At 40.2% G+C, this 12,593-nt stretch overlaps 1 protein-coding gene across 1 annotated transcript; it reads left to right on the plus strand.

Annotated features, from left to right (window-relative positions):
- The first annotated feature begins 7,357 nt into the window (after window positions 1–7,357).
- Window positions 7,358–9,214, plus strand: LOC139724004 (UDP-glucuronosyltransferase 2B33-like). Its single transcript, XM_071635203.1, has one exon. The coding sequence runs from the start codon at window positions 7,508–7,510 to the stop codon at window positions 9,095–9,097; it is 1,590 nt and encodes a 529-aa protein (XP_071491304.1). The 5' UTR covers window positions 7,358–7,507; the 3' UTR covers window positions 9,098–9,214.
- The last annotated feature ends 3,379 nt before the right edge of the window (window positions 9,215–12,593 follow it).

Below are 12,593 nucleotides of genomic sequence, written 5' to 3' on the forward strand. Positions count from 1 at the left end.
CCAAAAAAAGAGCACTTTGATCGTTGATTTCCTTTCGACAGAGCAGGACCAAGGACAAGTGCGTATGATTATTATCATCACTATACATTTACAATATTTTAACCGATTTATTATATTCACTGTCAAAATCCCCAACCATTATTGGCAAATCCAAAAGCGCAATCTCACATTTGGTAGATTCGTGCACAATTATTTATTAGCAGTTAGTGCATCAGGTTCAAATTGTACAGGGTTTAGAATACAAATTCAAACATTGTGTCAAATCAAGTTGTGGCGTGTAAATCTCCAACATGTAAGGTGTTAAAGGGATGGTATAGTATTGGTTAGGTGAGGATTCAGCTTTTAACGTTTTGCGATATAACATTGAAAAAAAACCACTCTATGAAATGTTAAAGAGCTTACAATTCTACGGGGAATTGAAAGTTCATCTGATGAAAATCGGTTTTGAAATTACTGAGATATCCAAAATAAGGTATAAACAAAGAGATCCTAATAAAAGTCGTGGACTGTCACATTTTAGATTTTTTTTTGGTATATATTATCTCAGCCATAATTTTCACCAAATAAGATTTGAATTCCTGTGAGAATTCCATGTTCTTTTACATAAGAGGTTTCTCATTATTTCACACACACACACACACACACACACACACACACACACACACAAGTTGGAAACCTGCAGCCCCCATCTAAATCAAAGCTGTACCATCCCTTTATGAAGGCGAGACTTCCGATTGCAAAGTCAAAGTGAAGTTTGGATGTAAACATATATGGAAGAGAGAGGGGGAAAGATGTGAGAGAAAGAGAGGGAGAGAAAGAGATAGAGTGTAATACATAGCAGTGGAATATTGTGTTGTATACTCACAATGGGTAATGCACTTATCACATCAATAGTTTACGGCAACTTCGAATAAGAAAGCAGGAATGATCACGTATACTTCTCAAACATTATATCGAACATCAACTGTAGATCAATGGCGTAGCCAGGATTTAAAGAGGCGGTGGTAACAATATGCGAGGTAAAGAGAAGGGACCGAGCTCGAACGAGCGGGGTGTGGGGGGGGGGGGGGGGGGGGAGGAATGTGAAGGGGTTCCCCCTCCCAGAATTGCAACTTTTTACACGCTGATGTTGTTAATGGTGCAATTTGGTGCATGTTTTTGGCGTGTTTTATCGACTTGGAACAGTCATCTTGGCGTAAACAATTAAGGTAGCAGTATTTCGATACAGATATTGTAACAAAACAAGAATAATATATAATTCAAATAAATTTCTAGTATTGATTCTTGAAATGAATATCCTGAACACCGTCTGCTATAGATAAGCAATCATGCAGACATAGCATGAACACGAGATTCAATGTAGGGAGTTGAGGGGGGGGGGGGGGCATGGAAGGCGAAATGATTAAACCTTCACGCGGGAAAATAGAGCCAGAAAATGAATATAATCGGGTATACATTCGTTGCCGTAAGTACTTTTTTATTTCGGGGGGGGGGGGTATGTTCAATATATCTTTTTTTTTCGGGGGTGGAAGGGAAGCTCGCGAGTAAGCCACAGGGAGAGTTTTTGCATTGTTAGAATTCGATTTCAGCTTCGATGGATTTTTTTTTAAGTCAAGAAGAGGAAGAAATTGAACGAGTATAATGTAGGGACAATGTGAAGGACTAATTTTGTGGTGTATGTGGCTTCTTTGATCAGCGTGTGCGTCTTCGCCGTGTAGTGAGTATATGGAAGTGGTCCGAATGGAGAGGGTGTCGGAGGGGGTGTCTCTCACCACCGAGGGTACTTTTGCATTTTAAGAGTCGAGATTCAACAATTTAGTGCACATTTTGGGTGGCATTTTTTGCATTTTTTTTTAAAGTAAGATAGTAAGAAAAGTTGATATTCAGGGACAATGTGAATGGCTAAATCGTGGTATCCGTCACCTCTTAATCCGTTCTGCGTCTTTGCAGTGTCCTATATACGTTTATGGAGGTGGGCCGAAGGGGGTGTCGAGGGTGCTGGAGGGGTGTTGTTATCCTCCAACACGAGGGAGCTTTGGCATATTTAGAATTAAAATCCAACGATCTGGACAGTAGCAGTGACACGTGCCTGAAATTAGTCATTAGTTTTGACATTTCGTAAGAAGCAACCTAGATACTTTACCACTCACTTATGGTTTACAAAACCACTGCGATTTCGATTATATGCATGATAATTATGATTTCCACATTTGGGTTAGAAACGTAGAGTAACTCTGGATACTGGATAGAACTGCCTTATTATCTTTTTTTTTTAAATTTCAGGCAATCTTCGTGCAGGGAGGAATAGAATGAGAGACAGAGTGAAGGAAAAGGTTTAAGCAAGGACATGATTTGTTCATTATATGATATTTCCTCCAGAATGCATTTTTTTTTACATCCAATGTATACCTATATATTGAATTATATATATATATATATATATATATATATATATATATATATATATATATATGATACTTGTAGTCCGCGTTTTGGTACCAGTACAGAAAAGATGACGAAGTAGCGTGGTAATGCATTTCAGTCCAACAGTGCTATTTATTCAGACCAAATTTTCGACGAATACATTTGTCTTCCTCAGGGTCGACAATGACAATTCTGAAAGTAAACAAGATGACTCTATTATTATATAGAGAATAGAGTCATCTTGTTTACTTTCAGAATTGTCATTGTCGACCCTGAGGAAGACGAATGTATTCGTCGAAAATTTGGTCTGAATAAATAGCACTGTTGGACTGAAATGCATTACCACGCTACTTCGTCATCTTATATATATATATATATATATATATATATATATATATATATATATATATCTTCTTCGTATAGCCCAAATGTATATAATCTTATTTTGGAAAAGGTTAAAGGCGGCGGCTTCACATGTATACACGCAACTTTATTTTCCCCTTTTCGCATTCCAAATCTTGGGTGGGGGTGGGGACGACCGCCCCCATCGCCCCTCCCCTTCCCCACACATCCCACCCCTCTCCCTTGCCCCCTCCCCCGCAATTACGCCAGTACTGTAGATATTGCTCGATTTTTACTGCCTGACTATATCTATAGGTCTACATGCACCGTTGTGTCACAGTCATCTGAGAAGCTGATAATGAATACGAGGTAGAATTCTCCTCCTTCACTGTGTTTAAGCATTCATCAACAGGTCAAAAAGAAAATGGCCTATTTCTCACACTAATTTTTCTCAGGGCTAAATGTAGATACATTTTCTTGTGGATAGTCGTCGTATTTCTGCACTAATCCAACACCTTAAAGAAGAAAGGCTGATATGTAATTTTGTGAAGTTCATTTGGACATATCGTTGGACCGCAAGATACATGTTTTTATGTAATTCTGTCCCATTCACAGGAGAATGTTTGAAATGACGTAAAGCACAGACAGGGCGAGGTCTGCCATCAATAGCTCCGTTTACATTTTGTCATAATAAAACAGCGTATCCCGTCCTCGTTTTATTGAAGTGGTTTACTGTCGCTACTGATGAGATTATTGAAGGCAAATACATGTACAAACAAGGACTTTGTGACTCTCTTATGTGTTTAAGACATCCAAGGAATTTTTTTTTCCAACATGCGAGATAAGAATGTTGCCTAACCCAAGTGTCAATATGTTACGAACTTTACATTCTGAACTCTGGTCGCTTCTCAAGGGGGCCAGCATCGCAAAAACCCTGGACCTGTCTAATTGATAAGTATGGTAGTTTGATATGTCTCATTCTGTTACTATGTGAGGAAAATAGTGGCTTTACCTGCACCAATAATCCCCTTTTTTGATTGTGCGTCATCGCGCATACTATAGTATGCGTTTTGTGTATACATGTACAATGTAATCACAAAGCATTCATTAACAATATGAATAAACAGGAACGAAAAGAAATGATTGTAATATTTTGCTTGTAAACTTATACAGCTACACCCTTGGTTAGGAGGATAAAACTGTTATACAATAGTATCGGGGAGGGACTCCTTAAATCGTTTACTTTTTGTCGAGGCAGAGTGCACGGACACTGGTTACAAAGTGGCTCAACTTATAGTTACCAAAAAGCAAGGTTGTCAGATGTAATAGCTATGGAGTCTTTAAACTATTATACGCTCGTGATGAGGTTAATGATTCACTACCGTAAGGACACAGACAAGTGATGGAAAGGTTCGTTGTCCTGCGGCTTTATATATGGGATTAACTGCTTGAAAAGAATACAACGTAAGGGATTTTCGCAACAGGTTCAAATCAATGATCGCCTCTATTGAATGTGTTAATGTATTTCCTACACCCTTTTACTTCAATTTCTTAAGATGTAGCTGAAGCATGACATGTTGAGGTGGGGCAAGGGGGGACAAAAATTCTGGTTTAACTGGAATTGACGGGATTTAGAACACGTAACAAGGAAGATTTTATTTGATTCCAGGGGTGTGTGACTCCAATAGGAATATACGCTGTTCAATTCGACACCTCTCTTGTCACGATATACCACAAACAATCTTTTCGTTGATACACCAATGACTTATATGCACCTGTTGAGTATCATCTATTGATTTCGTGCTGCGATATTCATGCAGGAGGTGATTTATCAATAATCATAACGGTTCAAAGGTGGATTTTTGTAGATAATTTTATGTAACACTTTCAAAAAGCAACATGAAATGAAGGGCTTAAAAACAAATGCACATTTGAAAAACCACACAACCCCATCAGAGAACAAGATGAAAAAAAAAGAGAGAATTATGCAACTGTCAAGGGCCCAACAGAAAGGCTAACTGCCTTATACGTAAATTAAGCTGGGCATACTGTATATACAACGGATTCTTCCATAGAGATACATGTTATACATTGCGCACACACACACTATTATACACACGCACAAATTTTAAGATAACACGTCGATTTGACCTGACAGAATCATTGTAAATTATAATGAATGACATTGGTACAAATTATTTCTCTTCTTGAATAAATTTGATGATAGGTTAGTTCTTATACAAGTAATGTTTCATCCCTATCAAAAGATCTCCGAAGAAAACTTTTTTTCTTTTGAGCATGAGAACGTATTTTAAGGGGATGGAAATCATAGTCGGAAGAGTATGATTTATTCAATCTTGAGAAGTTATTGTGAATGGACCCATTCAAATTGAAATATTCTCGTAAAGAAGAAGGGAGGAGTTAATATGTGGGACCAAACGCACCATAAAGTAATTTTGAAAGTATGCACATCATAAACTTGTGTATTCAAAAATTCTAAAGAAGGAAATGGGCAGGTTATTATTATGAGCACATAGTGTAAAGGATTTGATATGATGCGTATTGCACGTATCTGTAACTTGAGCAATCGACTCACATACCGTTCAGTATACTGACCCATGACAATATTTGGGTCATAGACTGTATCATGATACAACATCAATAATATTTTTTTTTTCGAAGATAGATCTTCAGTTATATAAACAAACCAGGACTCTTTATTGACAAGTTTTAGCAGATGATACAAATAGTGTGGGTCCATGGATAACAATCCTTTCGTCAACAGTTACTCTAAGTTAAAATGCTAATCTCGAAACACGTCTGTACGATATCCTTATTTTTCAATAATCGTACTATCGTCTCGGCCCAATATTGCTAAGGATAAATATAATAAAATTAGTCTCTCTTATCCCCTTTGTATACGTTGAACACAAGTTTTGCTTCTGCATACAGCGCATAGGGAGGATTTTGCACAACACGGTAAAATAACTGATATTTAAAGAAATTCAGCTCGCATGAGATAGCTTGAGAAACTGAAAATAAAGAAAGGGAAAGGGAAAAACAACACCAACAATATAACAAAACTAGCGTTCTCTCTTCAAGATGTGGCACACCCATATGAAGAGGAAAGACTGCCAATGAAATACAAATAATGACTGATTTGGATGACAATGCTTAGCTTGGCTAGAATTGATCGCGAACCTGTTCTTTTGTTATAGACTTGTTCATTACGTAACCAGGAGGTGTCTCTCACACACCCCTCTGACGTATCAGGGAGGTGAGCCTCCCTGGACGTATCTATGTTAGGCTGGCATGTGAATAATGGATACGCAGTGTGCGTCATGTACAACACACACAAACATACACACACACACACATAGATACACACACATTATATACTGATTACATACATTCTCTTTGAACTTGATACGGTTTATTTCATAGAGGTTTTGCAAACTTTGCATGGCAACCCAAATCAAATTACAAAGACTCCATTCACGTGTAAAACCCATCCTTTTCTCATTAACCACGTGGGGCTGCCCTATATTAATTCAATGAAGATTGTCTACGTCGACAGTACCTGATGAATATTTTAAAAAGCTATTATCTCGTAGGCTATCTTAGAGAACCACACTGCGCAACTATAAAGCTCTTCCATCAACCTTCACACGTTCAATACATTTCAAGACTCAAGTGATGTTACGTCAGGGAAGTCTCAAACAAATTGAACAACTACAGCAGAATGGACAATAATAGGAAATGATCCACAATAAGCCAGTTCGCAGTTCCATTTTGCGCGTGAGTAGAAAAAGAAAATGTCATTCGTACCAACAGATATGTTGTTTTTTAATTCACTGGATAAGTATCTGTGATGTAATGATCATTCATGTCATCCTTGTAAATGCTGCTTGCCAGTATATCCACCTGACAGCAAAAGTATTATTTGGCAATATCAATATAAAGAGATTGTTAATACACTCAATGCAAAATAATGAAATGGATGCTTTCCCACGTGTTAATGGACGGATCATTCTGGTCATCTGGTCTGCGCAAACAGGATTGATAAAATTCCATAAATTGTTACGTAAAGCTCACGCATTTTATGCAGCTCTGAAAACGAGTGAATCGCCCTTAACCGACTGAAGAAAAAAGGTAAAGGTCATTCGTACCAATTATACCATGAGCTATAACTCCGAACTGGTTAATTTCGAGAAAGGCTGCGGGAACATTCAGGGTACTTACTCCACAGCAATGTGTTTGTATAGTGTGGTCGCTATATAGACCTACTTACGCGGCCCTGACCTCGTATGAGAAAGTTTCAGAGCTGGTCAAACAATAGCCGAAATGAGAATTACTCTCTCACCAAACAATCGGGTCGCTAACGTCATATGATGACATGCTTCAGAAGAAGCACTAACGCTACGGACGCTAAAGACCTTGTCCTTTGTACTGACCAGCATGCACACGGTGTTTGGCATTGAATGAGACTACTCTGAGAACGGCGTTACCACCAGCTGAAGACCTGTTTCTGATTGGAGTATCGCCTTTCATTGGTGCCGAGGAATGTATAGCATGCACTTGAAGGCGGAAGGGCGAGGGCTGACCTGGTTCGGGACAGGATACGACTGTGAACTCTCCTTCAAAGTGCTGGATACTTTCATTAACATCTGAACTAAGGTTGGAATACGCACCAATAAGTTTGTCATCGCAGCTGACTTCAACGATATTCTTTGAGTAAGCTATGGCGGGAATTTTGAGGATGATAGCGAGCCTACTGTTGTTCGTATCGCTCGGAGGTTTTGGCAGCGCCGAACGAATTCTCATGAACGCCCTGCTCGGGGAGGGCAGTCACTTTTTGTGCGCCGCTGCAATGGCTGAGCGCTTGGTGGAAAAGGGGCATAACATCACATTCTTCATCAGCAATGCCTACGCACATCGGACTACTGATGCAAAGTACGCCAACCTGTTTGATTTCGAAGTATTTCGTCATCCTATCCCTGTGAAAGAAGTGCACAAGCAATTCAACGCCTTCAACGAACGCGCCTTCGAGCCAGCATCTGCTCAGATGCTTACTCTGGCCGAGGTGATGCGAGACGGTCGAGCGGCAGACTGTGACGCCATTCTCGGCGACAAGGACATGATGAACCGACTAGCGATGGCGAACTACAGTTTGGTCGTCTACGACATCGGCTGGGTTTGCCCTATACTGATGGCCAGAAAGCTTGGCATACCGTACGTCGGCGTGTCTGCCGTCTCCACTCCATGCACAATAACCGAAGGCGTCGGCGCCGTGCAATCACCGGCTTTCGTGCCCGAAATTTTCAGTGGATTGTCAAATACTATGAACTTCATGGATCGCGTAGTGAATACCATTAGTTATGTCTTTGTACGCTTATTTGGAATATATTTTCGCCAGCCTTATGATAGGCTGAAAGAGAAGTACAACATATCACCTGGAGAAGACGTGCAATATCTTTTCGACCAAAGCGATCTCTTCTTAGTTAACTCCGATTTCTCTGTGGAATTCCCTTGTTCATTGCCGCCCAACGTAATTCCCGTTGGCGGGTTGACAACTAAGCCAGCAGTTGCACTGTCTGACGAGTTGGAAGATTTTATGCAGAGTTCCGGAGAACATGGCGTCATCGTATGTACAATGGGAACCTACTTCACCTCAGTGCCTCCAGATGTGGTCAAAACTTTCATAGATGCATTCGCGCGTCTTCCTCAAAAAGTCATCTTCCAACTCCGCTCAATTCCATCCGGAATAACTCTTCCGCCGAATGTAATGACGTTGCCATGGTTACCTCAGAACGATCTGTTGGGACACGAGAAGACACGCGCGTTCTTGTATCAGGGAGGCAACAACGGATTCTACGAGGCTTTGTACCACGCTGTCCCGATTGTCGTCATACCCATTCACGGTGACCAATATGACACTGGTGCTAAAGTGGCGAGTCACGGCATCGGCATCACCATCGACAAGGGATTGTTGAGCGAGACTCGAATCTTCGAAGCGCTGAAGGCTGTGACGACGAATTCGACGTACGCGCACACGGTGAGAAGACTTTCAGCAATGTTTCGAGATCGCCCAACGACCCCTGCTGACAGGGCAGCGTTCTGGATTGACCACGTTATATTCCATGGAGGCAAACAATATCAACTGCCCTTGGTGCACATGGATTTCATCAAGAGATATCTGATAGATGTATTGAGCTTTCTGGTCGGATGTCTCATGTCGGGTCTTTTCATCACATTCTTCGCAGTTCGACTGCTCTTTAAGCTCCTTTTAACTGCTTGGAGAACGTTAAATCATAAAGACAAACAGGAGTGATTTGCAAAATGTCCGTGAATTTTCCATGTGCCATCATCATCTGGTTCCCATGGGAACAAAGCAACAACAAAACTAATGACTAAACTAACTAACTAACTGACTAACTAAAAACTATGTGTGTGTGGGGGGGGGGGGGGGGGGAGGGGCTTCCATCCCAGAAGAGGAGGATGTCAGGGGTAACGTGTATCGTAATTTGACCAGGGTCAATATGGATCCCTCAAAGAGGGTGAGGGGAGGGCTGCAGCCCCCCCCCTTCCGCGGCCAATGATGTACAATGTAAGTCTCCTGAACATGACGACATTCGTTAAGATTTAAGAACTCACTTGACAAACGTCTTGAATAAACATCGAGTGAAGGTGTACTGCAGTAACCAGTCCTTTTGCTGGTTTTGAGTGAAGGGGTAGACCGGTTGACTTCCATTCAAATTCGATGCATGGCTTCCTAACACATAATATCACTAACAGCTAGACAATATAACCATAGAATCATGGAGGGAATTCCGAGTATTGGAATATGCATGTAATTATGTTAAGATGAAAGGATAACTTGTCATCTAACGGTAGCGTATGGAAGTTACTTCATTCCCGTTAAAAGAAAAGGACAAGCAATAATATGCACTCAATAGTAAGCAACGATGTATTGTTCAAAAGTGGTGAGGGTGTGTAATACCAATAGGGATTCCAAGTGTAAATGATATATGACATTTTCACATCACGAAGTAAACAATAAGATTTTACTGTCCTTCTGACGGACCGACTCAACACGGGCATTGATTTGATACACGTGTTTGCAAGTCCATACATACTAATAGCACGTTATGCTTTACATGATGGTTCATCCATGTGAGGTAAATAATGACTTTAAGCAATCTGAAAATCTTTTGATATTTTGATTTATTACTGAATATCTTATTACACTGCGCTGACTGAGTACCTTTTTCGGCGATTAGATTAGGACAATCATTGTGTAGTTAGTGCAATTAATTAGCACAAGCAACTTCTCTGTAAATGTAAGTTCATCTGTCACAGAATTTTTCTCTAACTTTAAGCAAGACAGGTGCATTTAGTACATGTACATGCACAATGGTCCAAGAGCAAACGAGCCATATTTTCAAGAGGGAATGATGTCGGTCAAAGCTCACGTCTACTAGTATTACGTAACTGAGAGGAGGTGAGGTGATGACGTCAATAGTCCTCTGATGCTGTACAATACTTGAATCATATCACCATGGGTTTGTAAATCAAATTGTTGAATTAATGTACATGTATCAGTCACTTGTCAACTCTCCAGAACATGAAGTCATAAATAGTCGGTTCCTTGTCCTTACAGCTCTGGAAAAAAAATGCATAGTGAATGCTATAATTTCTTCTTAATCCGTTTTACACAAAGATATTTAAAGGACAAGTTCACCTTCATAGACATGTGGGTTGAGTGAATGCAGCAATATCAGTAGAATACATCATTGAGAGTTTGAGGAAAACCGGACAATCCGTTCAAAAGTTATGAATTTTTGAAGTTTCTACTCACTCAAGGCTGGATGAGAAGACTACTACATATAGCTTGTGATGTCACATGAGTACAACGATATAAAGAAAGAATAAAGAAAATTCAACATATGTTCACTTTTCTCGCATAACAAAAGAACACTTGCCTTCTCTCTTTCAGAAGGCAGGGGAATAATATTACCCTTAACATATGTCAGTAACAAGTCGAAGAAATGTGTACTTTATTAAAAAAGTAAAGTTTTGTGAAATTCTCTTTTTATTTTCTTTATGTGGTTGTACGCACATGACATCATATACACTGCAGTAGTCTTCTCATCCAGCAGTGACTACGCAGATAATTTAAAAGTTCATAACTTTTGAACGGATTGTCCGATTTTCCCCAAACTTTCACCGATGTGTTCTACTAATATTGCTGCATTCACTCAATCCACATGTATATGAAGGTGGACTTGTCCTTTAGAGTAAGAATTCCGTGAAAGCAAATGAAAATTTATGTATACATTATAATTTGATAGACCGGTATCACTGTTTCTCGAAAGCACTTTGTAATTGTTCTTTTTGTACGTGATGCAAATTGGTATCTCTATTGGTATCTATTCTTTTAGTCAACTTGGACATGGGGAGGGTTCCTAGCATACATGGTTTGTTTTTGTTTCTAAATGATTTTACAGGCTGTGAGGATGAATTTCGCTCATCTTGTATTGATTTACATATTGTTCTACAATATTTACTTCGCCCAAATAAATGTAATGCTTTATGAATAAGTTGACCGATATTATGAATGAGAATAATTAAAGAATGTGTATAATGATTTACGTTATCGTATAAAATGTATGCATCAGATACGTAACGAAATAAATGGGCAAAGGGCGCCTGATGGAAAATAGTGATTGTTATACAACACCTCAGAATGATGTCGAATTGTGATTGGCCAAGAACATGTCACATGACATTCAATAGAAAATACCTATCAAACTCATTGAGAGTGACAGCCATACAATAGGCCCCTGGCATGGGCCTATAGCACGGCTCGAAGGTATTATACAACGTCCAAGTAGATCCTTGTAATTTGATTGGAGGATTGTTGGTCACGTGATATTCAATAAGTACTCCATTCAGCGCGCCGTGCAATTTTGGTTCTATTTTTGCGTGCAACTTGGTTCGATTTTTTCGTTCTATTCCACGGTTCGAGAAATTGTACGGTACTGCGTGTACTGTGTGTTGCATATTGAGGATCGCATGCAGCTAGCGCAGTGTACGTGTGCGGTACATGCATGCGCGTACGTAGGCCTTCGTAGTGGTAGTGTACGTGTATGAGCGCTAGGCTGTGACGACCGGACCGACCTGTATCTAAACGCCCTGATTGCACAAGCCAGAAAGAGAATCGCAGTGGATCCACATGTAAGTATGGCTATATTTTTCATACATATATAGACTTCTAGGCCTACTTAGACCAAAAAGATCTACTTGGACGTTGTATAAATCAAATAGTGTATGGTCTTTACTCGTGCAATGGAACGAGATTTCGCACTCGGTGAAAGATGAGGCGCCCTATTCAACTCGGCTTCGCCTCGTTGAATAGAGCGCCTCTATCTTTCACCTCGTGCGAAATCTCGTACCATTGCACTCGTGACCATTCACTATTTGTATACTATAGCACGGCTTCGCGGGGGGCTACTAATGCATGGCCGCTCACAGAGTTCTGTGGCTCACACCCGTAGCAAAGCGCCAGCAAACTACATTGTACGTGCTGCTGGCCGGCTGCGCTGCGCTGCCGGTAAGTCTCACAGACCAGGCGCGGCGGAGTACTGCAACGTTAACGTGTACGCGCAGTTACTTTACCTAGCTAGTTGCATGTATCGCGGCCTGTATACACCTAGCGGTACTGCTGTGTTTTTACTTTTGACTCTGATCTGCTACGTGGACCACAGTGATCCCAACATCAAGACTTCATGTCAAGTTGAGAAACCGTAATTTGATTATTTTTCTGT

Source organism: Diadema antillarum, unplaced genomic scaffold, assembly GCF_040938485.1.
Source record: "Diadema antillarum isolate AM-2024a unplaced genomic scaffold, OU_Dant_1.0 scf00000205, whole genome shotgun sequence".
Taxonomy (NCBI): domain Eukaryota; kingdom Metazoa; phylum Echinodermata; class Echinoidea; order Diadematoida; family Diadematidae; genus Diadema; species Diadema antillarum.

Bases quoted from the DNA above. Each gene is read 5' to 3' on its own strand.
- LOC139724004 (XM_071635203.1), top strand. From the start codon at position 7,508: ATGGCGGGAATTTTGAGGATGATAGCGAGCCTACTGTTGTTCGTATCG.